Source organism: Lontra canadensis, unplaced genomic scaffold (genome assembly GCF_010015895.1).
Source record: "Lontra canadensis isolate GAN:19392208 unplaced genomic scaffold, GSC_riverotter_1.0 scaffold8, whole genome shotgun sequence".
NCBI classification, from domain to species: Eukaryota; Metazoa; Chordata; class Mammalia; order Carnivora; family Mustelidae; genus Lontra; species Lontra canadensis.
The window spans coordinates 13,971,518-13,994,845 of NW_022631002.1; the positions used below are offsets into that span (position 1 = coordinate 13,971,518).

The 23,328-nt window shown below is 40.2% G+C and overlaps 1 protein-coding gene across 1 annotated transcript in view; it reads right to left on the bottom strand.

Annotated features, from left to right (window-relative positions):
- Window positions 1–20,904, bottom strand: part of PMFBP1 (polyamine modulated factor 1 binding protein 1) — a 45,928-nt gene extending 25,024 nt beyond the window's left edge. The window contains exons 1-5 of the mRNA XM_032854048.1: window positions 20,788–20,904; window positions 19,937–20,008; window positions 14,435–14,590; window positions 6,200–6,442; window positions 2,988–3,209 (exon numbers count right to left, since the gene is read on the bottom strand). Coding sequence (XP_032709939.1) covers window positions 2,988–3,209; window positions 6,200–6,442; window positions 14,435–14,590; window positions 19,937–19,987 — 672 coding nt within the window. The 5' untranslated portion in view covers window positions 19,988–20,008; window positions 20,788–20,904. The remainder of the gene's footprint in view (window positions 1–2,987; window positions 3,210–6,199; window positions 6,443–14,434; window positions 14,591–19,936; window positions 20,009–20,787) is intronic.
- Between the last annotated feature and the right edge of the window lie 2,424 nt (window positions 20,905–23,328).

A 23,328-nucleotide genomic window follows, 5' to 3' on the forward strand; every position in this document is an offset into this window, starting at 1 on the left:
AGAGAATATTAACAAGCAGCCAAGAACAAATGTATTTATTAGTGAAATAATAGAACCATTTCCTTTAAAATGAGAAACAAGGCAAGGATGTTATAATTCAGCATTGTTCTGGGGTGTCCTGGTCAATGCAGTAAGATGCAAAATAAGTTGTATGAATATTGAGAAGGAAAGCAATTTAGAAATACCAAGCAGTCCACTGAAAATCTGGTCAGAGACTTTTAATAAGGTGATAGAACAAGAGTTTTCCTATACATCAGAAATAGTTAATAAAATTAAATGTATACAATCTCATTCACAAAATCAGTAACAACTATAACATATCTAGGAGTAAACTTAGCAAGAAATATGTGAAATCTATAAAGAAAAGTATAAAATCCTATTGAAGAGTGCCTAAGAAAACTTAAATAAAAGTAGAAGCATGTCATGTCCCATAGAATAAGCTAATTCCCCTAAATTAATATATAACTTGAAAGTAAATGAACATAAATCTAAATTTCACCAAGAAAAGATGTACAAAAGTGGCCAAGAAATATTTGGAAGTCAAGAACAGGGAAGGAGGACCTAGTTTGAAGGAGCTATCAAAACATATCAGTTAAAGTCACTAAAAACTGTGATCTTGGTGCAAAAACTGGCAAATAGATCAAAAGAAGAGAGTTCAGAAAGAACCACATGTACATGGGGATCAGTATAAATACTGAGTTGGCAATTCAAATCAGTGGGGAAAGTGTTCAACAAATAGAAGTGGGACAGCTGGAGACACCTTTTGGTAAACATAAAATTATGTGTATCTATAGCTATATATCTATATCTATCTATATAGGTTATCTATCTATCATCTATCATCTGACTATCTAATCGATCTATTCATCCATATCAATCCCAAATGGACTAAAGATTAAAAACGTAGAAATACAAAAATATAAAAGTGCTAAAAAAATGAGGTAAACTTTTGTAATCTTGAAGGGTAGAGAAGGCCTTCCTAAGCAAGAAATAAAACCTAAGGGCACCTGGGTGGTTCAGTCAGTTGGCTGACTCTTGATATTGGCTTGGGTCATGATCTTGGGGTCATGAGATCCAGCTGTCAGGCTCCATGCTCTGTGGGGAGTCTGATTGGAATTCTCTCCCTCTCCCTTTGCCCCTCTCCTGCTCTCTTTCTCTCTCAAATACATAAATCAATCTTAAAAAAAAAAAAAAAGGAAAAAAAAAACCCAGAATCTATAAAGGAGGACTGAAAGACTCAACTCCATAAAAATTAAAAAATTTCTGTATGGTGACAAATACCATTAATAAAGTAAAATGAAAAGTTACAAACTGGGAGAAGATATCTGTAACATATGTAGTAAAGCATTATTACCTATAATATATTAAGACGCTCCTATAAGTCAATACAAGAAACACTAAATACCCAATATAAAACTGGTTAAGGATTTAAACAAGTAATTCATCAAGAAGAAATCCACCTGACTGATACACTTATGAACAGTGCTCAATACTTTGTTAGTGTGGTGGGCACTATGATGTGTCCCCTTCAGCAATGAAAGACTTACTTCCCCAACAACTTACCCTGTTGGGAGTGCTTCCCAAGACAACCCTTAGCTCTCAGCCCTTTCTGGGGATTGCCTGGGCTGAAGAAAACTGCTCTGCTCCAAGTCATGCCTCTCCGTAGGGGCAGATCACATCCATAACTGATCAACATGGAGGAAGAAGGCCAGCTCCCTTCTCCTTAATTTGGGACCCCTTTGTATGTTCATCCAGCCCCAGAGCTTCCACAAGATTGGCTGAGGCCTTTGTTGGGACTGCATTACAGCTCAATTTCTCCCTTTGCTCCCTGCTTCCTTCTTCTTTTCACAGGTGTTGATACCAAGGGCTCTCTCTAAAAAAATGTACTGCATGTCAATCTGTGTCAGAGTCTGCTTCCTGGGGGAACCCAACCCACAACTGTTAGAATGAAAGGAAATGAAAACTGTAACGAGGAAACTTGTTTTTTTGTGTTTTTTGTTTTTTTCCCCATGCATCAATTTAGCACAACTTAAAATGACTAAAAACATATCATGTGAGTGTGGGGAAGCAAGTTCCCTTAATTATTATTGGTAAAAGTGTAAACTGGTAGAATTTTTCTGGCATTCAATTTAGAAGTATCTTTTGACATTAAAAATAAGCGTATTCCTTGACCCAGCAATCCCACTTCAGGAAATTATCCCGTAGGAATAAGGATGTCCATTACATCTTGTTTGTAATAGACAAAATAGGTCAGTAGATGGTATAGTCATACCATAGAATATAAGGTAGTTACTAAAATTGTCAAGAAATACATTTAAAAAGCAAGGTATAGAACCACATTTATAAAATGACCCATTTATGTAATAAGAAAACCCTAACTATTTATATATGTAACTGTATAACAAAAGACTGAGGAAGATTCCCAACAGATTATTCAAATGATTATCTAAAGGGAAGAGAGTAGGGTAGAGGAGGCTGAAAGCAGACTTTTACATTTAATTTCTGTGATTCTGTCTAGGGAACCTACATTGTTATATTACTTCTGTAATTAAAAAAAGCAATTAAAAGAAAAAGAAAGATTCAGGCATTTTTGCTCTGCTTTGTTATCTTTCATGGACTTCACCTCCTGTTTGATCCTTAAGTCACGGTTTTGCATGAGTCCTGTGACCGAGAAGAGCCCCCCAGCCAGAACCTCATGAGAACATGGAAGATTTGGGAGCCCATTTGGTATTTTGATTTTTGCCTTATTTGAAGTGGTAGCACTTTATATTAATTAAGGAGCCTCAAAATTCTTAGGGAGGAATCTTAAAGGAGTTGTGAAGGCTGGAAGTTGAAAGCTGGGGGCTACAAAGTTCAAGGGAAGGAACGACATCTGGTTGGAGGTTTGGGTTTCCCTCAGAGAAAGCAGGGACTGTTACCCGGTGATCACCTGGGAGCATGTCCACTTGCTGGAGCTCCTAGGCAGAGTGGCCTGGTGTGAGACCTACCTGACTGACGATCCCGCTGAGCTCCCCCTCCAACATCTTCACTTGGCACTCCAGTAACTCGATGTTGCTCAGGGACGTCTGGTATTTATCCCTGTAGAGGCTTAAACTCCTTTCTAGGGAGACGATCTTGTCCCCGGCCAAAGCAAGTTGCTCCTGGGCCAAATGGAGCTTCTCGCCTGTGTTTTCATTATGATTTCCCATTTCCTCCTCATAGAGAATCACCTGTTGGTAAAGGAATGAAACCGCATTGAACTCATGGAAACATCTAATGAGGAAAGGGTATGGCTATAAGGACCCCATGCAGAGGAGTCTTATGTCTTCACTAGAAACTTAGAAGTACAGAATAGGCCCAGCACAGATTTAAAAGTTACAATATATAATATCAGAATGTTAACGATTAGAGATTAAAACAAAAAGATTGTCCTATTTGGATGGTAAGCTTCTCGAAGGCGGGGACCATTATCTATTTCCCATCTGTCTGGCATGTAGTAAAAAGTCAATAAGGACTTGTTAGTTGCTTAGCAGGAATGAGTCTATATAGCTCCATTTTTTTTAAAGGCATGAAATGCCCATATTCTTTCCTTTCTAGGTATTCTCTAGAGAACTAATTTAGAAAATGTGGAACCCCTCATGCACACAGTAAAGTTCCTAAGAGATTGAGGGGGAACAACCCCAAGTTCCTCTGGGACTTGGACAGTTCTTATTTAGCTTGTGTTCTCTTCCTAATCTTCAGCTAATTGATTGATTAGTTGACCAACAGATATTTATTGAGTGCTCTTAAACAATGTCTTGGGTGCTGGGGATATATACCTATTAGACATAGGCTCCTCCCTCAAAGAGTTTACAAACTCTTTAATTTGGGGAAGGTATGATTTATAACTGGCAAATAACTATATATAGCTGACTATGGTCAACCGAATGGCCAGATTTACATGTACTGAAGGAGTTAAGAGCAGGAGGGTCATCAGGGAAGGTTTCATTTTGGTTCAAATAGTTCAGCGTAGAATTTGGATAGAACTCATTCTGTCGGTCTAAGCTAATTATGCTTGCTGCCTGCCATTTGAAGTTCCTCGTAGGAAGAGGTCACTTAGTTTGAGGTGCTGATCAGAAAAGGGGAAGACAGAAAGAATATTTTATATTCAAATGTTTATAACAGAAGTTATCAGTGACTCTCTCACATTCTGGAGGCATTCACCGTTCCTTTAAATGCTAAACCCATTCCAACCACAAGCATCTTCAACTCTTTCCTGAGGGATGCTCTGGCCTCAGGAGCCCACTCCCGCAGAGGAGCAAGACAAGGCAGGTTACAAGTATGGGGGAGTTAATATACCCAGGAGCAGCCTTCAAGCAATGACTGGGTGGTGAGTTGGGATCACTGTGAGGCATGCTGTACAGTACCTCCTCCAGTTCTCCAGAGGGGCTGAATCCGAGGTGCCCATGGTAGTGCTCTTAATACTGATTTTCTTTATAGGGTTCCTGTCTTTCTTTGACTCACTTCTCCACTCTCCCTCTGGGATCACCTCTTGAATTGACTACTTTACATTCATCTCCTTGTCTTAGGCTCTGCTGTTGGGAAATCCAGCCTTACACAGAAGCCTGATGCTACTGTGCAACAAAGTGTTGGGGAAAATTGGCAGAATGCCTAGAGTAATTTTTTCCAATGTTTTCCCAGCTTGAGATCATTTTCAGTGACTGCTATTTACCAGATCCCACATCAATTATCCCTCTCCTCCTTAGTAGTTGAGACTTGACTTCATTTGGGACCTCAGTGCATGTCACTGAAATACATTTCCTTGGCTTCCTAAGAACTCGCTGTAAGCCACGTGACTAACTCTGGCCAACGATACATAAATGAAAGTGTTGTGTGGGACTTCTGAAAAGTGTCCTTAAAAGAGAAGAGCATGTCTTCCCCCCGCCCCACCTCCTTCCCTGCCCTATCCTGCTTGCAACAAGGAAGTGATGGCTGGAGCTCTAGCAGCCACCTTAGGAGATCTAGAAAATGGAAGTTTTGAGCTGATGATGGTAGACCCAAAAGGGAGGACCCTAGGTACTTGATGACACATGCAATTCCTGTAACATTCCTAGACCATCTATCTCCAGCCTTCTTCTATATGTCAGAGAAATAAACTATCTAAAGTCACTATTACCTTGGGGTTTTCTGTTACATGCAGCCAAATAGAATCCCAGCTAATTCAGGGTTGCTCTATCCAAGCTGAACTCTTGTTTAAGAACTGGTCAGTTTTAGCCCAACCCTGCTTTAGTTTTATTAAACTATGGTTTATGTTCATAGGCTTTGCCCTCAATTATACTTCATAAGATAGCTTCTTTTCTCTGTTTCTTTCCCTTCCAATCCTTTTCAGCAAATTCTCATAACATTCCCTTTTAAAAAATTCTACATTCTGTAGGTCCTCATAAAGCCCCTGGAATTACTAGTTAAACAACAGCACCATCTTAGACAGTCCTTGGAATTTTATCTCTAAAGGCAAAGAAGAAAATGCTCGGGGAGGCTGTCTGTCTCACTACTTAGAACCTATAGTTTCACTGCTGCTAGTGTTACCATTGCTTAACTGGTTTAAATTCTATAGTTTTGGTCTTTGGAATTTACTTGGGAATCCACAAGGATGCTCTTTCTGGTTTAAAAAAAATACTATCTTGGGACATGAATGGAAATGAATGTTCAGAATATACTTGAGTCTATATGATCTAAAACTCCAGCCTGAAAAAAATTACCGATCTGGTACTCTCAGTGATTGACTCAGACTCAATGTCTGGTTATCTTATCAGCTATCCAAACACTAGGAATTTTTATATTATCAAAATCTGGTTTTTCTAAAAATGGTTCATTTAATAGATTTTATACCTTTTTTTATAACCCTCAGAGACCTAGACTCTTTTGCATTTAAATTGCAATGATAATAGGGTGGAAATGATGGACCTATAAGCATTACCCCCCCAACACACACACACACACATCACATCACATGTCCCATGTACACTGATACTGGAGCTCTCACCCAATTATGCCATTCTCTTTAGTTTTCTCTGTTCAGCTTCAAAAAGATTACGAGTTAAAGAGGGGAAGTTGATAAAACCTGCTCAAGATGTTGAGAAGCTCTCTTCTGTAAGGCCAGTGTCTGCTTTCTAGCAGGTGTGGCCTGATTTCAGTGGGTACCTGGGCTTAGGAGACATTTCCATAGTTATTCTATCTATACCTCATCTTCTTTCAGTTTGCAGTGATGGTGGAGAAGAACCAGGTCAGAAGTCTGCTTCTCTAGGACAGACTGATACTGCAGGAGGGAACAGTAAGAAGTCTGCAACTCCTCTGTGCGAAACTCCAGTTCTTGCTGAAGGGCTAGCAATTTTTTCTTGAGTTGTTGGAGTTGTCTCAGATGGCACTGTTTACTGGGCTCAAACTCCATCCGTGACTCCTGGAATGCTAATGCTTGTTTCTTATTCTGCAATTGAGATAGAATATATGGGGGGAAATACCTTTAGGTTGTCATTAAGAATGCATTCATTCTTTGATTTTTTTTCATTTGTTCAACCATTGACATCCATCTCTCCATCCTTTCATCCACAGGCATTTAGTAAACCTTTCACTCTATCTACGTTGAAACATCATTTTGTATTTCCATCCTGTAAGGAGGATTTGAAAGAAGAAAAAAATCCTACTTCTTTCCTACTAGTTAGATCTACCACTCATATTACTCAGGCCAGAAGAAAAAACATACACCTAAAGGACCTAGAAAGTAACATAAAGATACACACAATAATGTGATTTTTTTTTTGGTCTTCACATTTAAAGATAACCCAATTGATCTAGAACACAATGGAATTCTGGTCAGTTTTGGGGCTAAAATTGATTTACACTTAGGTAAAAGGGCAAACTCTTGGGTGGGCTCTTGGGGAAACAGCTTTCTGGAGTGCTAGCCAATGGGAGGCAGAGATTGTTCAGGCACATTGACTCTGTTGTCTCCTCCTGAAGGAAGATGTGACCTTGTAGATGCTGAGTGTGTGTGTGTGTGTGTGAGAGAGAGAGAGAGAGAAAGAGAGAGAGAGAGAAACAGGGAGATCTCTTCCTGCCAATCCACAATCAAGTTGAAATTTGTGGCCTTGGCCTCATTAACAGAGTACTTTCAAACTTTCTAAAAATTAACTTTTTTTTACAGTTTTAGTGAAGTAAATTTGTATATCACAAAATTTAACCACTCTAAGTATATAGTTCAATGATTTCTAGAAAATTTATGGAGTTGTGCAACCATTGTTAGAATCCGGTTTTAGAACTTTTCCATAACCTCAAAAAATTCCATCTTGCCCATTTGTCACTCTTGTTCCTACCCCAGCTCCAGGCAACCACTAATCTCTCAGAGCCTTTCTGCCTCTATGGATTTGCCCTTTCCAGACATATCATATAAATGGAGATGTATAATATGTCATCTTTTGTGTCTGGCTTCTTTCACTTAGCATAATGTTTTAAGGTTCATCCAAGCTATAGCAAGAATCAGTATTTTCTTCTTTTTTATTGTTGAATAGTATGAATATACCATATTTTGTTTATCTGTTCACCAGCTGATGAACACTTGGATTGTTTCAGTTTTTGGCTATCATGAATATTGCTGCTATGAGCATTAACATAGTAGCCATGTATGGATGGGATATTTTCCTTTATTTTTTTTTAATTAATTCATTTGACAGAGAGAGATCACAAGTAGGCAGAGAGGCAGGCAGAGAGAGATGAGGAAGCAGGCTCCCTGCTGAGCAGAGAGCCCGATGCGGGGCTCGATCCCAAGACCCTGGAATCATGACCTGAGCCGAAGGCAGAGGCTTTAACCCACTGAGCCACCCAGGGGCCCCTGGGATATTTTCCTTTAATTAATTTGTTTAGCAAATATTATATTGCTCCTAGTATGTGTCAAGCACTGTAGCAGGTAATGGGGATATAGAAGTATATAAAACAGACAGAATCCCTGCCTTCATGAGTTTGTATCTATGGAGAGGGGGGAGGCAGCAAGTTAAATAAGTGAATTATGTAGTATATTAAAAGGAAAAAGTGCTATGGAGGAGAGTAAAGCAGGGGAAAGAGATGAAGAATGCTTGCATGGAGGCAGCTGTAATACTGAATTAAGTATTTTCATGAGACCACATTGAGAAGATGACATTCGAGCAATGACTTGAAGGAGGCAGGGAAGGAGCCTGGTGGGGATCCATAGCAGGAACATTCCCGGGAGAGATAACAGCAAGTGCTAGGACTTGGGGGGTAGGAGGTGCCTGGTCTTGTCTGAGGAACCAGTTTATTCTGGCTGGAGCAGAGAGAGTAAAGGGGAGAGTGGTACCAGATGAGGTGAGAACAGAAAGGGAGGTAAACTCCTTTAGGGCCATGTAGGCCATTCTAAAGAATTTAACTTCTCCTTTCAGTGAGGTAAAAGGACATTGGAGGGTAGTGAACAGACAAGTGAAATGATGTCCTTTAGGTGTTACAAAGTACACACTGGCTATTCTACTGAAAGTCAGCTGTAGGGGGGCAAAGATGAAAGCAGAAAGACCAGCAAGGAGGCTGCTGCAAGAATCCAGGCATGAAGTGATGGTGGCATGGACCAAGTTGGAAGTTGGGAGAAATGGTTGGATCATGGATATATTTTGAAAGCAGATCTCATGGGATTGGCTGCTGTTGGATGTGGGATGGTAGGGAATGATGGTCATCCAAGGCAGGATGACTCCAAAATTTTGGTCTGAGTAAATGAAGATACAGTCTTAATGAGAGTAATTCTGTCAGTGCTTGGACTGAAAAGAGGGAAAATCTCTGGTGAGATAGAGTGGGAGTGGCTCACTTAAGATAAGGGAGGCTCAGCCGAGCTCAGAACCAGAAAGACAACAGCTGATTGTGTCAGTTCATTCTGAATGAGAAGACGAAAAATGGACCACTATGATCACCAACAAGAAATCCTAGGCAAAGAGAAGCTGAACTCTTGGCCTGAATATCTGGTGTATGTGGCTGGAGGGAAGTTTTTTTTTTTTTTTTTTAAACATATAATGTATTATTTGTTTCAGGGGTACAGGTCTGTGATTCATCAGTCTCACACAATTCACGGCACTCACCATAGCACACACCCTCCCCAATATCCATCACCCCACCACACCATCCCTCCCACCCACCCTCCACCCCAGCAACCCTCAATTTGTTTCCTGAGATTAAGAATCTCTTACGGTTTGTCTCCCTCTCTGGTTTCATCTTGTTTCATTTTTCCCTCCCTCCCCCTGTGGTCCTCTGTCTTGTTTCTCAAATTCCTCATATCAGTAAGATCATACAATAATTGTCTTTCTCTGATTGATAGAAGCTAATGATATTTCTTTCTTAAACAATGCTTATTATTGTATTTACTCTGTTTAGCTGTAATTGCCAACATTTATATTACATGTTTTTAGTTAAATGTTCTTGTTCTTTTCAAGATAAGAGTGTTGTTATTCTCACAACTCATCCGTGAAGGGACTTGGGAGTGGCGTTTGTGTGGGTGTTCATGCACACAGTTGTGTATAGGGGATGTTCTTAACATCTCAAGTCTTCTGAATATACAGGTAAGCTGGGAGGTGGAAAAAGACTATTAGGAAAAAAAACATGGTCAAGAATAAATACCTAATGTGGCTAGGACTAAAGCAAAGGAGTGAACATCATGGAGTAGGGCTAATTCAGAGGACTTATTTTAGTAAAGCAGATACCCAATAAAATCCTTAACAAATTATGCTTAAATTCTGTTTTTCTTGGGTTTGTGGAAGTTGACTTGATATCTGACAATTAAGAAACTGGATTCTTGGTCCCTCAAGGACTTGTGTATGACTGATGATTTGGACCTGCCTCTCCACTGATGGATAGTCATGGCTCAGTTGAAAACTAAATGTGGTCTCTTCATTGTTCATTCTTTCTTAGCTTCACCTTATTTTCATCTCCCTGTTTTCTCTTCATTATACAAAAGAATGAAAGAAGAGCTTTTTTTTTTTTTTTTTTTTTTGAAAACCCCTTTCTTTAGGGCTTCCCCTTCTAGTATGTGGTACATCATCTGTTCTTAGGTGTGTTTGTAATTGTTCTTTGCTTAAAAGGCACATGTCTTTTCCTATGTGTATAAAGCTTAGTGACCTGTCAGTGAGACTGGTGAACTGCTTGTAACTTCTCTTCCCCAGAGGTCATGATGAATATTTTGGGTTTAATTTTGGTTTGAGGAAACATGATAGACCAGCCAGATGATGAGAGTTCATCCAAATCTTCCAGTACAGGGCAAACACAGCACCTGACCAAATCTTTCTGGTAATAAAGATCCAAGAAGTGCTCACATATGCAGAGAATCTAGAGTTTCCTTGGATGAGAATTTTAAACATTTGTGCACTATAGATACCTGTGAGTTTAGAGAAACCAAGTTTCAAAGTCTTGGAGAAATGCCTAGACTTATTTGAGACCTATTAATTTCTACTTATTTATTGCTAAGTACTCAAAAGATTATTTTTCTTAGTTGTAAATGAATAGAAAATGACATGCTATGGATTAAACCTACATTTCACTCATATATATGTGCGAGAGAGCACTGTGATAAAGGCATCAGTACATTTCATATTATTTCTTTGTCTCCCTTTTTAAAAGTTTTCTTTCCAGGGAAGACAGACATTTTATTAGATTCTACTTTGACCTTTAAACTGAGATTTGGAGAAAATGAGCAAGTTGGAAGTAATCTTCTAGAAGTGAGGTTAGTTCTTGAAGTTACCATCTAGAATTGGACTTGATTCTGGAGGCTGGCCCATCTTGTTTCTCAGATAAATTTCTATCCAGGCCTGAACTGTCTTAAAGGATGGAGAGCACTGGCCACAGGTAGGAACTTGTTCTCCTATTTAGTCAATTTTTTGGCCATACTTATGGTCAAAGAGATTATAGCTATTGCTCTTTCCTTGCCTATGTGGCTACTTGATCACAGAAGGAAATTAATTGGCCTGGCATGATTTGCCTTTTGAGAAGTCACTTTGGTTTCTACCCAATACTTTGTGCTTTTCAAGTTGATGCTAATTGATTGATGTTAAGTTCTATATTTTCCCTGATATTGAAGTTAAGCTGACAGGTCTATAATTACCAGGATTGTCCTTTTTCCCTTTTTAAAAAGATGAGCACTTCATTTACCCTTTTTCAGTCTACAGGGACTTTCTTTATCCTCTTGAGTTCTCAAAAATAATCGCTAGCAGCTATGTAATAACACCTGCCAATTCCTTAAGTACTCTTCAAAGTATGTCATCAGGTCCTGCTGATTTGCCTAAAGCCGGCTTTTCAAAATACTTTTTAACCATTTTATTCCCTATTCTAGTTTGTGCTAACTCTCTTCTGTCTCAGATTGGCATTGCTCTGGTAACTGGATCCCTGCTGATTTTTCCCCTTCATTTAAGAACTGAAAGTCTCATCTTTCCCCAGTCATTGTCATGAACTTCCTTCCCTATCTTTGAGGTGTTAGGTGAGATATTTTCCCTGTAACCCTGGTTTAGCCTTTTACCACTAGATAGGTTTATCAGTTACTTTTTACATTCTCTACCAAGTACTTTCTTATATTGGTAGAGTGTAGAACTAGGTGTTTAAGTGATGTGCATTTCTTTTGGATACATCTTCATCACTTAGACATTTTTCTCATTTGTGATCTCTGCTTACCAGAGAGTCCCTTTAAAGGGCGGGGGAAAGCTCTTCATTTTGGAATAATTTTAGATTTACAGAAAAATTGCGAAAGTAGTGGATAGAGTTTCCATATACTCTTCACCTACCTTTCCCTAAGGTTAATATTTTATGTAATCATGGTACATTTGTCCTACTAGGAAATTAACATTGGCAGGTTACTATTACCTAAAGTACACCTTCATTTGGATTTTATCAGTTTTTCCACTAATGTTTGTTTGTTTGTTTCTATTCTAGGATCCAATCCCATATCTGACATTGCATTTAGCAGTTCCATTAAATTTTTTTTTCATTCCTAATAACTCAAAGTGATATTTCTGTGTCATAATTTCCATCAAGGATATATTAACCCATATTTGACCAGTGACTTTTATCTTCAGAAATCAAACTTCTTTACATAGTGTAATGCTAAGAACAGTGTCCTTCATCCACTTCAAAGATGAGTTTGACAATCTGGGCTGTACTAAATATCAGGATTTTCTCCCCAGGCCACCACCAGGGCCAAAGTTGTCTGGTCAATTGCTCAGAGAGATCCTTCTTTTTCTAATTTGCTCATTCTTATATTATGATATCTCCGTTGTTCTTTTCTCCTTTCACTTTAATTGAGGCACTCTTTGGTTCCTGGGAAGGGCCAGGACTACCCTGGGGCATGTGATATGCAATTTTTAAGGAGGCATTCCGCCTCAAGGTGGGGCAAGCTCAGGGCTGGCACGTGAGGGGGGAGTGCCCTGTAAAAGCTGAACCCTAGTACTTCATTTGCTTCCCCCTCATCTTATCTCTGTTTCTGGGTTTTGGAGCATAACATATTCTTGGTTTACAAGGTTACCCACCCCCTGCCTGCCATCCCTGTACTTACACATAACATCTGATGTAGTATTTTAATTTTCTCTCCTAACTGTAGTTCTGAACTATGACCTCTGCCTCATTTCTCCAGATCCTTGTTAGATATTAGTCAAAAATTTCAGAAAGTCTTGGGTTTCCCCTCTGTTCCCACATTACATTTCCTTGTAGAGGGCAGATCTTGCAGGGATTTTCTGAGTGGATGAGTATAAGTCTACATCTAATTGTGTATTTGTATGCATAGTCTGCAATTTAAATTCTGCACTAAGTGCCAGGAAAAAAAGAGCCTGTTTTAAAGCTTATTTCAAGCTGTTAGACCTTCTTCTGGGCAATTAGAATAATAAAATGCGATTTAATGCCTTTCTCCTTCCAAGTTGCTAGGTACATTTATAAGCCACATGGCTTTCCCTGACTGGGGGAATAAATAAACTTGGACAGCAATGGTGAAAATATCTTAAAATGTTAATATTTAGAAGAAGTAAATTATGATAATATTCTTCCTGAGATCCATTTAGGAAAACCGATGGATTTTTCTGTTTGTGACCTCCTGGGGGAAAGGACAGAAAAGCTCAGTAGGATAAGGTGGAATTGCTTTGTTGGTGGCATTTTTAGGGCATTGCAGAAGACCAATCTGTGGTTTCTAAGGGAGGTGGTAATTCCTGGAAGAACTCTAACAGACACAATTAAGAGAGACCAGAACCTTGACCACAAATGTGGAAGACGGTGGAATCTTACACAGCAGCTAAGGCTAACTTGGGGGTCTGGTGACAGGGCTGTGCAACTGGTTCCTGCTTCATGTTTGCCAAAGACTCAAGTCCCTAAAAGGAAATGAAGGCTGCAAGTAAGGCATTCTTTCAAACTCAAAGATTTAGAGAACTACAGGAAAATATTTCCCGGTTGTCTCCCCAGCTTATGGGGATACATTTAGTGACTGGTTTAAAGACCCTAGCACTAGAATTTCCAAAGAGAGAAAACCTCCGGCCGACATGAAGTTGCCCCAGCTGATGAACTCCCTAGCCTACAGTTAAGTATTAATCAAAAAAGATGATCGTGCTACTGTTTACACATGCGCAGGGCAAGTGTTACTGAGTATCTGGGCTCCCACACCTCTGGAAGGAAGCCCTGACAAGGGACGGAGTGTCAAGTAGGAGTTTGCATGGGAAGTGATCTTGGGAAACTCAGGAAGGCCCATGGAGAAACGAGACAAGGAAAAGAAGGGAGTCTCAGAAGGGCACGTTATGAAGCTAGTTCCCACGGTGGGCAGCTGACGTAGGATTCTGTTGAGGAACACCAGGAAAGAGCATGTCTGGGGTGTTCCATGACTGAGGGGCAAGAGTGATAGGTTATTTAACCACCTCCCCATCAGTCATTGGTAGAGGACTGCTTTTGCGGGCATTAGACATTCTGCATTTGAGCTTGACTTGTGACAGGGTTCCTGCATCCAAAAGGAAAGCTTGTAGGCTGAGAGCTGCCGATGGGGCAACCAAGATCACCTACTGCACTGATGAGCAGTGACACCTCTGAGCAAGTGGGACAGTTGTGATTTTCATGGTTGACTTAGAAGTTTGTCTAAAATCCATTAGGAGAACTATTCTCCTTACATAACTATGATTTGGTCTTTTCAGGGCCATGGGCCTCAGGAGCTGCAAATCCAGGTGTGAAAGGCCAGATAAGGAAAAGACAGGGCCTCAGATGTAGATGACCTTAGAGATAGCTAAATGGAAAAATCTTGAGGGCAGGAATGGGGTTTTTGTGTGTGTCTTGTAGTGTAAGTGTGTTTAATTCTCTCTCATTGCCTGGTCAATCAATGCTCTTGAATGACTAGTGGAAGAATTTTCTGTGATTGTTTCTGCCTAAGGGAACAGAGGTGAAAGTTGAGGGAGCAGAAGTGGGTAGCAGCTGCTGAATCCCTTACGTGGTTGCCGCTCATCATCGCCTCCTCCACGCAGAGCTGATTCTCCTGCAAGGTCTTCCCCTGTCTCTTGCAAACATCATGCAGATTTTTGATGTCAACTTGCAGGCTCAAGAGCTTGTTGTTCAGGCTGCTCACTTCTCTGTCTCTCTCCCCAGCCTGGGCAGTCAGAAAAACAAAAGCATCAATTATAAACTATCAAGAAAATGCTTACTTTCGTTCACTTAACTGGTTGACAGAGACTTTAAATTTGCTGGAAATTTGTCCGTCAACTCTTAGCTGTTATTACTCACCCAGTGTAACATTTACACAGTATCCACTTGCGAGGTGTCTGAGCGCTCTGCATTATTCAGACAATTACTTATTTACATTAATTAATCTTCACCCACTGCTGTGGGGACATCACAGACACTTCCCCTGTTTTTCAAGAGGAAGTCAGTGCCTAGAATAATTCCAGGCACCTAGCAGACTGTCTATAAATATTAATGGCTCTGCCACCGATGAAATGAACATAGTGAGATGTCAAATGAACTTGTCAGGACTACAGTGAATCAGTGATGGAGTTGATGTCGATTCTGAAGTGTCTTAACTTTCTCTTCTTACCCACTAAACCAAAAGACTTCCCTTCCCTGTAAACCTAGTGCTTGCTTTTCAGTGGAGATGTACACGAAGGAAAATACAAGCAAAATCACTGATTGCATAAGATAATTTGCCTTTGATTACAAGTGAAAAGATTAGCTAATTACAGGTAGGTCAGAATGGGAATTAATGATCAAGATCAAAATAGAGTGTGTGGCGCACAGCAATTTGGGTGAGCTGTGGTAAGAAAGTGGATTCCCCATCACAGAAGGATGCCACCTTCCACTCCCAGTGTTCTGGGTGCTAACGGTATGAAAAGAAATTATGAAGAAGCCCTTTGTGAACCTGTCCAGTGCTTTAGTCCTATCACTGTGCAGACGCTTCATAACACTCAAGAGGGCAGGTCCTACCACCTCTGAGTTTTAGATGCTGGAGCTGAGGCAGCTGCTTTTATGGTAGATGCTTGCCTTGTATTAGATTAGCCAAAGCAGGCTCTTTGGTGAAGATTCCTGGCATCTATTAAAGAAACACTCCCAAGAGAAATCAACAAGGAAGTGGAGGAAAGCAGGACAGGAAAGAGGGAGAAACCAGTGAAGGGCATGATTTCAGACAAAGTCCTGCAGACAGTAGCTTCAGCCTGATCCCAGAGGGAATTCTGGGGTGAAAGTTACACTTCAGAGTTTGTCTTGATTAGTTGCAAAAGCTGGGCTGTCAGACTCATTATCAGTCAGTCAGTGGCTAAGGGCTGCCTCGTGGGATGTAAGCTCCCAAGGATTTCCAGCTCTCTGCTCTTATGAGGAAAGTGACCCCACTAGCCCAAAGGCAATTCTTCTAAGGGAGTTTCAGGTGCAAAAGTACACAGAAGCCATGGGTGCACAGAAATGGTAAAGTGATCCAAACGACAGTGCCCAAGGTCCCCTAGCTGGTTAGCAGCAGAATGAGAAGAGTTCTGCTCTTCTGACCCTATAGCCAATGATCTGCCACCATATCCCCACTGATTGCTTTGGCTTCTTAAATATACGAGCTACATAACTCTCATTCCCAGGGGAGCTGGAGACCTGATATGGACATTGTAAATCAAGCCTTACCGGACAGGTCAGTTTAAGAGACCTCTGCGCAAGGCCGAGGGGGCCAGAGGATAACCACGAGAATCGGACACCACAATGTCAGATTCGGAATTCAGAAGGTTTCCCAGAAGTGCCGCTGTCTCAGCTGATTTATTTCTTCATTTCCATTTAGTACCTGGATTTTTTTTTTTTTTACCACTTTACAGTTTAATTAGGTTAACGGCATGGCTCTGTCATTAAAAGGATTTCATTATCTCAAAACTCTCTCTCTTCCTCTCTTGCTCCCGTCCCTTGTTCCTCACTTTCAGAAAAATAACAGTGGATGTCAACTGCCTCAAGCATGTAATTACCATTACTACAATTTACCAGGGACTCTCTTAAGAGAATGTGTGTAGAGTAGCTTTAAAAAATGGTGTATGGACACTGTTTTCTTTTCTTTTTTTAAGATTTTATTTATTTGACACAGAGAGAGAGATCACAAGTAGGCAGAGAGGCAGGCAGAGAGAGAGAGGGGAGGAAACAGGCTCCCTGCTGAGCAGTGAGCCCGACGCGGGGCTCGATCCCAGGACCCCGGGATCATGACCTGAGTTGAAGGCAGAGGCGTTAACCCACTGAGCCACCCAGGTGCCCCTGGACACTGTTTTCTAACTAGAAAACAAAATCCTTGACCTGACAAGGAGCAGCAGCTTGATCCTAGCACTTTAAATTCCTTTTCTCATTGCTGCCACACTGGGAATAGGGAATAGAGGCTCTCTGGGGGTTGGGACCCTAGGGATCTCTTTCCTTCTCGCCCCAGGACTCTTCAGTATCTATGAGCAGATTAGGTGACAATACAATGCCTGTTCTATGGAAGTGTCAAGTGTTCTATACTCTTGCCTTACTGCTGAATATATGCATTTTAAAGTGAGGACCATGTCACCAGATTGTTCCATATGGAGCCTGACACACTGTGGACTCATTAACAAAGTAGCAATGATATACAACTTGAGCCTCTCCAACTTAAAAGCTAAATGCCCTCTCTCTGTCAGGCCAATAAAAAACCCTTCTCCCTTCAGTTTTAGATGTCTTCTGAGCAGAAGCCTGCTTGGTCCCATTCTAATGCACCAACAGGACTTCAGAATTGGATCTTTAATGTAGATGATCTCATCTAATTTGGACATTAGCATTGACTCAGAGTCTCTGAGGCAATTTCTTCATTCAGAAAACAAGAGGCTTGGAATAAATAATTCTTTCTTTGAGGATTCTGTAAACCAATTGAATAACAAATGTGTTTTGTTGGATGTCAAATGAAATTTGCTTTTGAAATCAAAGCCTAACCATTCATTCTGAAAGTCCAAATCATAAGGGTTTTTTAAAAAATTTATCAGAACAGGTGTGAAAATGTTAGGAGAACAAGGAAGTGACTTCCATGCAAAACAAAGTATTTTTTACTGCTGGCAGTTTTAAGAAGAGGATGCGCTCACCTCAGATCACCAGAGTGTTCTGGAGGCAAATGTTTCTGAGGTTCCAGTAAACCTAATTTCTTGCTAATATCTTGCACAGAGGTCACTGTACACTATTTCTAATCCTATCTATTTTATGAAGGCTAAATTCCAGACAGATGCCTTTTGAGTATCAATATGCGGCAGGAATTGATTTAATCTGACATTTCATCAGTCAAAGCTCTGTAACCAGTACTGGGGCGTGAGAGGAGCTGAGAGTCATAATACTGACCCTCAGGCACCATCTGATCCTGTCCTAGATCTGAAGTCATTAATGATGGCTGAAATCACAAGCCTCTGCTTCTAGGTGAGTTTTCACTTATGCAAGCGATGCTCTTAGATACCCCAGTTTTGCTTAGATGAGGTTGGGACCTGGTTACTGCTTAAAGGCATGTGACATCAGCAATAGCCACCAAGTGCTGGCAAAGTGGTGAGTGCTCGTACTGCGGTTGCAATCATGATAGTTATTAGAAAATAGATTGTTTACTGAAGCAAATTTTCTGTATTGATTCAACTGGTCTTTTTCAAAGAGCATGCCTTCTCGAACATACATTTCCAAGGATAGGAAGAAATTTTGCTCTAGACTTCAAAGTATTGACACATAGTCTCGCGCTTCCTCTTGGAGGAAGCTGATGTTAAATTGAGGCTTGTGACTCACAAGCACTCTCAGAAGTCAAGAGCATTACAAATTTTTAAGATGGCAGCAGTCCCTCAGGATTTGGTACCTGAACAAGAGAGCTTGGGTGGAGGTTTCCAGGAGTCAACCAATGACACCATAAAAGTCATCATCTGTGGGAAATTATCTTTTTTTTTTTTAATCTGAGGATAAAGGCAAATCTTTAATAAACAATGGAAAACTACTTTTAACCACTACTACCATCCATTCAGAATGTATCAATTTCTCGTGAGAGGTATTTTTTTTTGTTTGTTTTGTTTTTTTTTTTAAAGATTTTATTTATTTATTTGACAGACAGAGATCACAAGTAGGCAGAGAGACAGGCAGAGAGAGAGAGAGAGAGAGGAGGAAGCAGGCTCCCTGCTGAGCAGAGCGCCCGATACGGGGCTCGATCCCAGGACCCTGGGATCATGACCTGAGCTGAAGGCAGAGGCTTTAACCCACTGAGCCACCCAGATGCCCCAGAGGTATGTTTTAAAAAGCATAAAACCTTAAAAATCATCATTGCTTCAGGAATCTTTACATTTTACTTATGTAATAAGAGTTTACAGTTATCTATAGTAATTTCAAGCACTGTTATCAATATTACTAACTTGATTTTTGAGTTTATTTTACCATCGATAGAAACATAGCAGTTTTTGATTACTTATAATGGGAGTTAATGGGCACTTATACAAGGTTTTGCCTGTGAGCAAAAATTCTGGAACCAATTTTGTTCATCTAGTGAAGAACGAGTATATTTTATTACGTTCTAAATTCTTTAAAAATTGGCACACTACCTAAATATATGGGTTAGGATACACATGGCATGCGGCAGTGGTCTGCCACCTCTGGAATATGGGCTGATTTTTATTGGCATTTGGGCAGTTGCTACGTACTTTTCTCTATCATATCCTTGGGAGAAATTATTTTACCAGAAAGTAAGCTCCACGAGAACATGGATCTTTCTCTCTTTTGTTCACTGCTCTATCCTCAGCCTCTAGAACAATGCCTGGCACACTGAAGGTGCTCCAAAGATATCAACTGAATGAAGAAATGCCCTTCTAGAAAATCCATACCAAATCCTTGTTCCCTGCAGAACATGCAGCAAATCCTGTACAGCTCCCTCCAGTAATCCAGCAGGAAAGGAGCTGAAACATCTCTTTTAGAAAGTATTCATCTCTTGATAGGGGGTCTGTTGAAAGCATAGGTCATGTGGGACAATCCTATACTACCCTAAACATCCCCCTTAAATGCTTTCTGGAACAAGTCAGGGAATAGGTAAACATGGTTTGACCAAAATATTAGACTAATTAGAACACTCCATTTCCATATCATTCCAGTTAAAGAGACAATGCTTGCAACAATAGTCATTATCTTTTAAATGCTTCCTACATCACAAGAACTAGTGTTTTACATATGGTATCTTATTAATCCTCACAGCAAACCTTTGAGATAGGTGTTAATTATTCATATTTTCTACATAAGGGAAAGGAAGCTCCCAAAGGATAAGTAACATGCCTAATATTATACTACTATTATATATGAACCCCAACCCATCCTAGCTCACGTCTGGGCTTTTAAACACTATTATCTGCTGCCCACCTCTGATTGTGATATTCTGGGATTGTTATTCTTAGAATTTTGAATCATGAAACTTGAAAAAGAAGTTCACTGTAACACAGGTTCAACTCCACGCGTGTAGGATAGTTAGGAGCCTTACCTCATCTTTCATTTCCTTGGCACCTCTCAATTCTCCTTTAAGCTTTAGCATTTTCTGAGCTTTGTTATAAACCTGCAAAAGTCCAAGAATTTAAGATGGTAAAAGTAGAAATGAGTCTGGACTTTTAAAGATTTTCCCATCTGGATCCATGCTCTCAGCAGGGAGCTTGGAAAAATTTCCTGAACTGTTAGCAATACCTACTTGTCTGTCCATCTGTGTTTTCAAAAGTGTGTTAACACCTTCACCAGACAGACAGAACTAAGGGTTTAACATCTTTTCCCAAAACCAACACTTGGTGGACTAAAACATTTCTGAATTCACAGTTTCTTGGAAAGCAAAAGTTCTGAGATGATCTTACTTTCTGTTATAAGTATTCAATGGCGCAAATATAGTTAACATTATGTACTAATTATGAATCAGACAGAACGTGCACAGCCCACCTTCTTTCTCAAGATAACCCTGGGAAGTAGTTATTATTAAGATACTTGTTTAAGGAGGAAACTAGTGCAGAGAGGCTAAGTGACTTACCCAAGGTCACATGAGCTGTATTACTACTTCTTGAGAAGCTGTCATTAATTTGTAACTGTTACTTTGGAGATACCTGATGATGTGGTGTTTTTCAAAGCATCAGTTTACTGTAATGTGGTGCTTGTAAAGTTATGAAACTTGTAGAGTGCTGAGAATTATCCATATAAAAAGTCTCAAGGAAAACCAAAGTTTTTTGCACATGTATGTGTGTACTTAGGTACATGATAATGCTTTTCAGGTCATAATGCTCTCACTTATTAAAGTAATCTAATTTGTTATGTTTTTCACTCTACAACTAGAAGAAATTTTCACTAGGCACTTACCTGCAGAATAGTTCCAAGAATGAGAAGCTATCAAAATACTCATTCTTTGTAATGAACCACATCCTCCACCCCTAATATAAGCCAAGAGGAAGAAAGAATGCTGGTGAGACATGGAATTTGGAATGTTTTGTGGGGTTGTGTTCTGGTGTGTTGCATTGTTTACTCTCTTTAGTCTTTGTGCACAGAGATGCATCATGGGAGTGGGGATTTAGCTCAGGCCTACTCAGTTGGGAGAGGCCGGGTGATGTTGCAGGAACAAACATCCCCCAAATCTCAGTGACTTAAAACCATGAAATTTCCTTTCTCACTGTGCTACATGTCCTTTATGACTCAGCTGGGGCTGCTCTTCATTCTCCTCAGCTGGTAGAACCTCCTCTAGTATGTTGCTTGTTGCCACGGCAGCAGAGAGAGAACACACAGGTTCTTAAAGCGGAAGCTGACACACTTCACTTCTGCTCATAGTTCATTGGCCAAAACAAGTCACATGGCTATGCCTGACTTCTTCCTTTATGCCTTAAAGGAAATAATGGTGAATGTCACAGATGATGTCGACATTGGGTGTCTTAGCCGGTCGTACTACTATAACAAAATATCACAAACTGGGTAGCTTCTAAACAACGGAAATTTCTCACAGTTCTGGAAACTGAGAAATCCTTGACCAGTTTGCTAGAAGATTAAGTATCTGGTGAAGACCCACTTCAGAGACAGCTGTTTTTTGTTTGTTTGTTTGTTTTTATTTGTTCTGTTTTGTTTTTGCTGTGACTTTATATGGCTGAAAACGGCAAGGGACTGATCTGTAGTCTCTTTATAAGGGAACTAATCCCATTCATGAGGGTTCCCAACTCTTGACCTAATCACTACTCCAAGTCCCCATTTCCTAATACCATCATTTTGGGGATTAGAATTTCAACACATGAATTGGGAGGGCACAAAGATTTAATCTACAGCACTACACAAATGAGAAGATTAAAAATGGTGTGGTTTAAAAACAGTAAACGGGAGCACTAGCCCACCAAACTTCTAAACCTTGTTCAGCACCTAAGTTAAGAAGGAGCCTTTGGAAAGAAAAGCATTCATCTCTCCAAGGCTTTGTTTCTGGCTCTATAAACTGGGTGGTGGGTGCAAGTGTTGTATTAAATGACCATTGACTTTTCTAGCACTAAGGCTCACTGATTTAACGTTCTATCTTGATGCACATCTTTCTTTAGCTGGAACCATGAATTCAGCCCAAACATCATACAAAAGTTGGAATGGAACAAATATATCCTTGAGAATAATATTCCTCTACAGGAAGACCTACAGGATGGTCAAGAGATGACTCTTAAACCAGGTGAAATCTTATCCCAAGACAGAAAAATGACTGTCTAGATTGTGATGATAACATCAGCTACGGAGTTACATAGCTATGGTTGCAAAGGCCTAAAGTATCTGGAAGGAAAAATGGAAGCAGAGACTCTCTTATTTGCATGGAAAGACATTGGGCTTTACTAAGTAAAGTAAGTGAGAAGAAAAAAAAGAGGGAACTAAGTTGTGTTCCATGAAGGAGATGTGGGAATCCTGTGAGTCATTAACAACAGCAGTGGGCAATTCGAAAGTGCTTACGATGAATAAAATGGAAGGGTTATATGATAAATTTTCAATGCATTTGACAGTATACTTTGCCAGATGGACAAGGAAGCATGCTCTGAGGGAGCTTCAAATGTTTTATAAAATGGTCATGTGAGCCTTCACAACATTCTCTGAGGGGTGTGGCGGGACCGATATTTTGTGGAGGAGAGAACTCGTTACAGAGGGAGGGGCTCCCTACCTGATCTGTGGATTCTGATCTCTGGGTCTAGGACTTGAATGTCTTCTCTCTTCTCAAACGCTTATTCTGTGTCTTCTGTGGTGCTATCTCCTGCATCTCTTTTGAGACCTTCACTTCCTCATGCCTCTTCTCTTCTACTGGCATATCCAATTCTGCTGCATCTGCCCAGGGAACTGCTTTCTTGTATTCAAAAGTTCTGCTCCTTTTATCCTTCCAGCAGGCCTTCCCTTGGTGACAGCTGTGACCAGAAAAACAACAACAACAACAACAAAACTGATTGTAGCGAAAACAGAAACTTGGTCAGAGCATCTCAGAGATGTTTGTGCCTCCGGGTAGGCTTCAGCCCACACTCAGAGCACCTTATAGATTCCCAAGAAACACCTAGCACTGTACCTTACATGAGTGACTAGTTTAGCAGGTATGAACTCAAGTGTGCAAAGAAAAAGCAAACATTTTTCTATTGTTCAACCTGGTTACTGAACTCCATTTTCTTTGAATGCCAGAAAGCAGAATCTTAGTTATTTCTGAGAAAGTGCCATTGTTTTCAGGTTGAAAATAATCAGTTCATGATTCCTTTCACCTTTTTAAGGTCTCTTCAGAGACACTTAAATTCCGGGGTCCTAGGTTGGATTCTGGCATTGGAGGTGGCTCTAGTCCATGGTCATATTCCAGCTCTCCCAGCTGGAGTATGCTGAGATGTCTGTGTCTTGGTCAACAGGCTGCATGTACTGCAT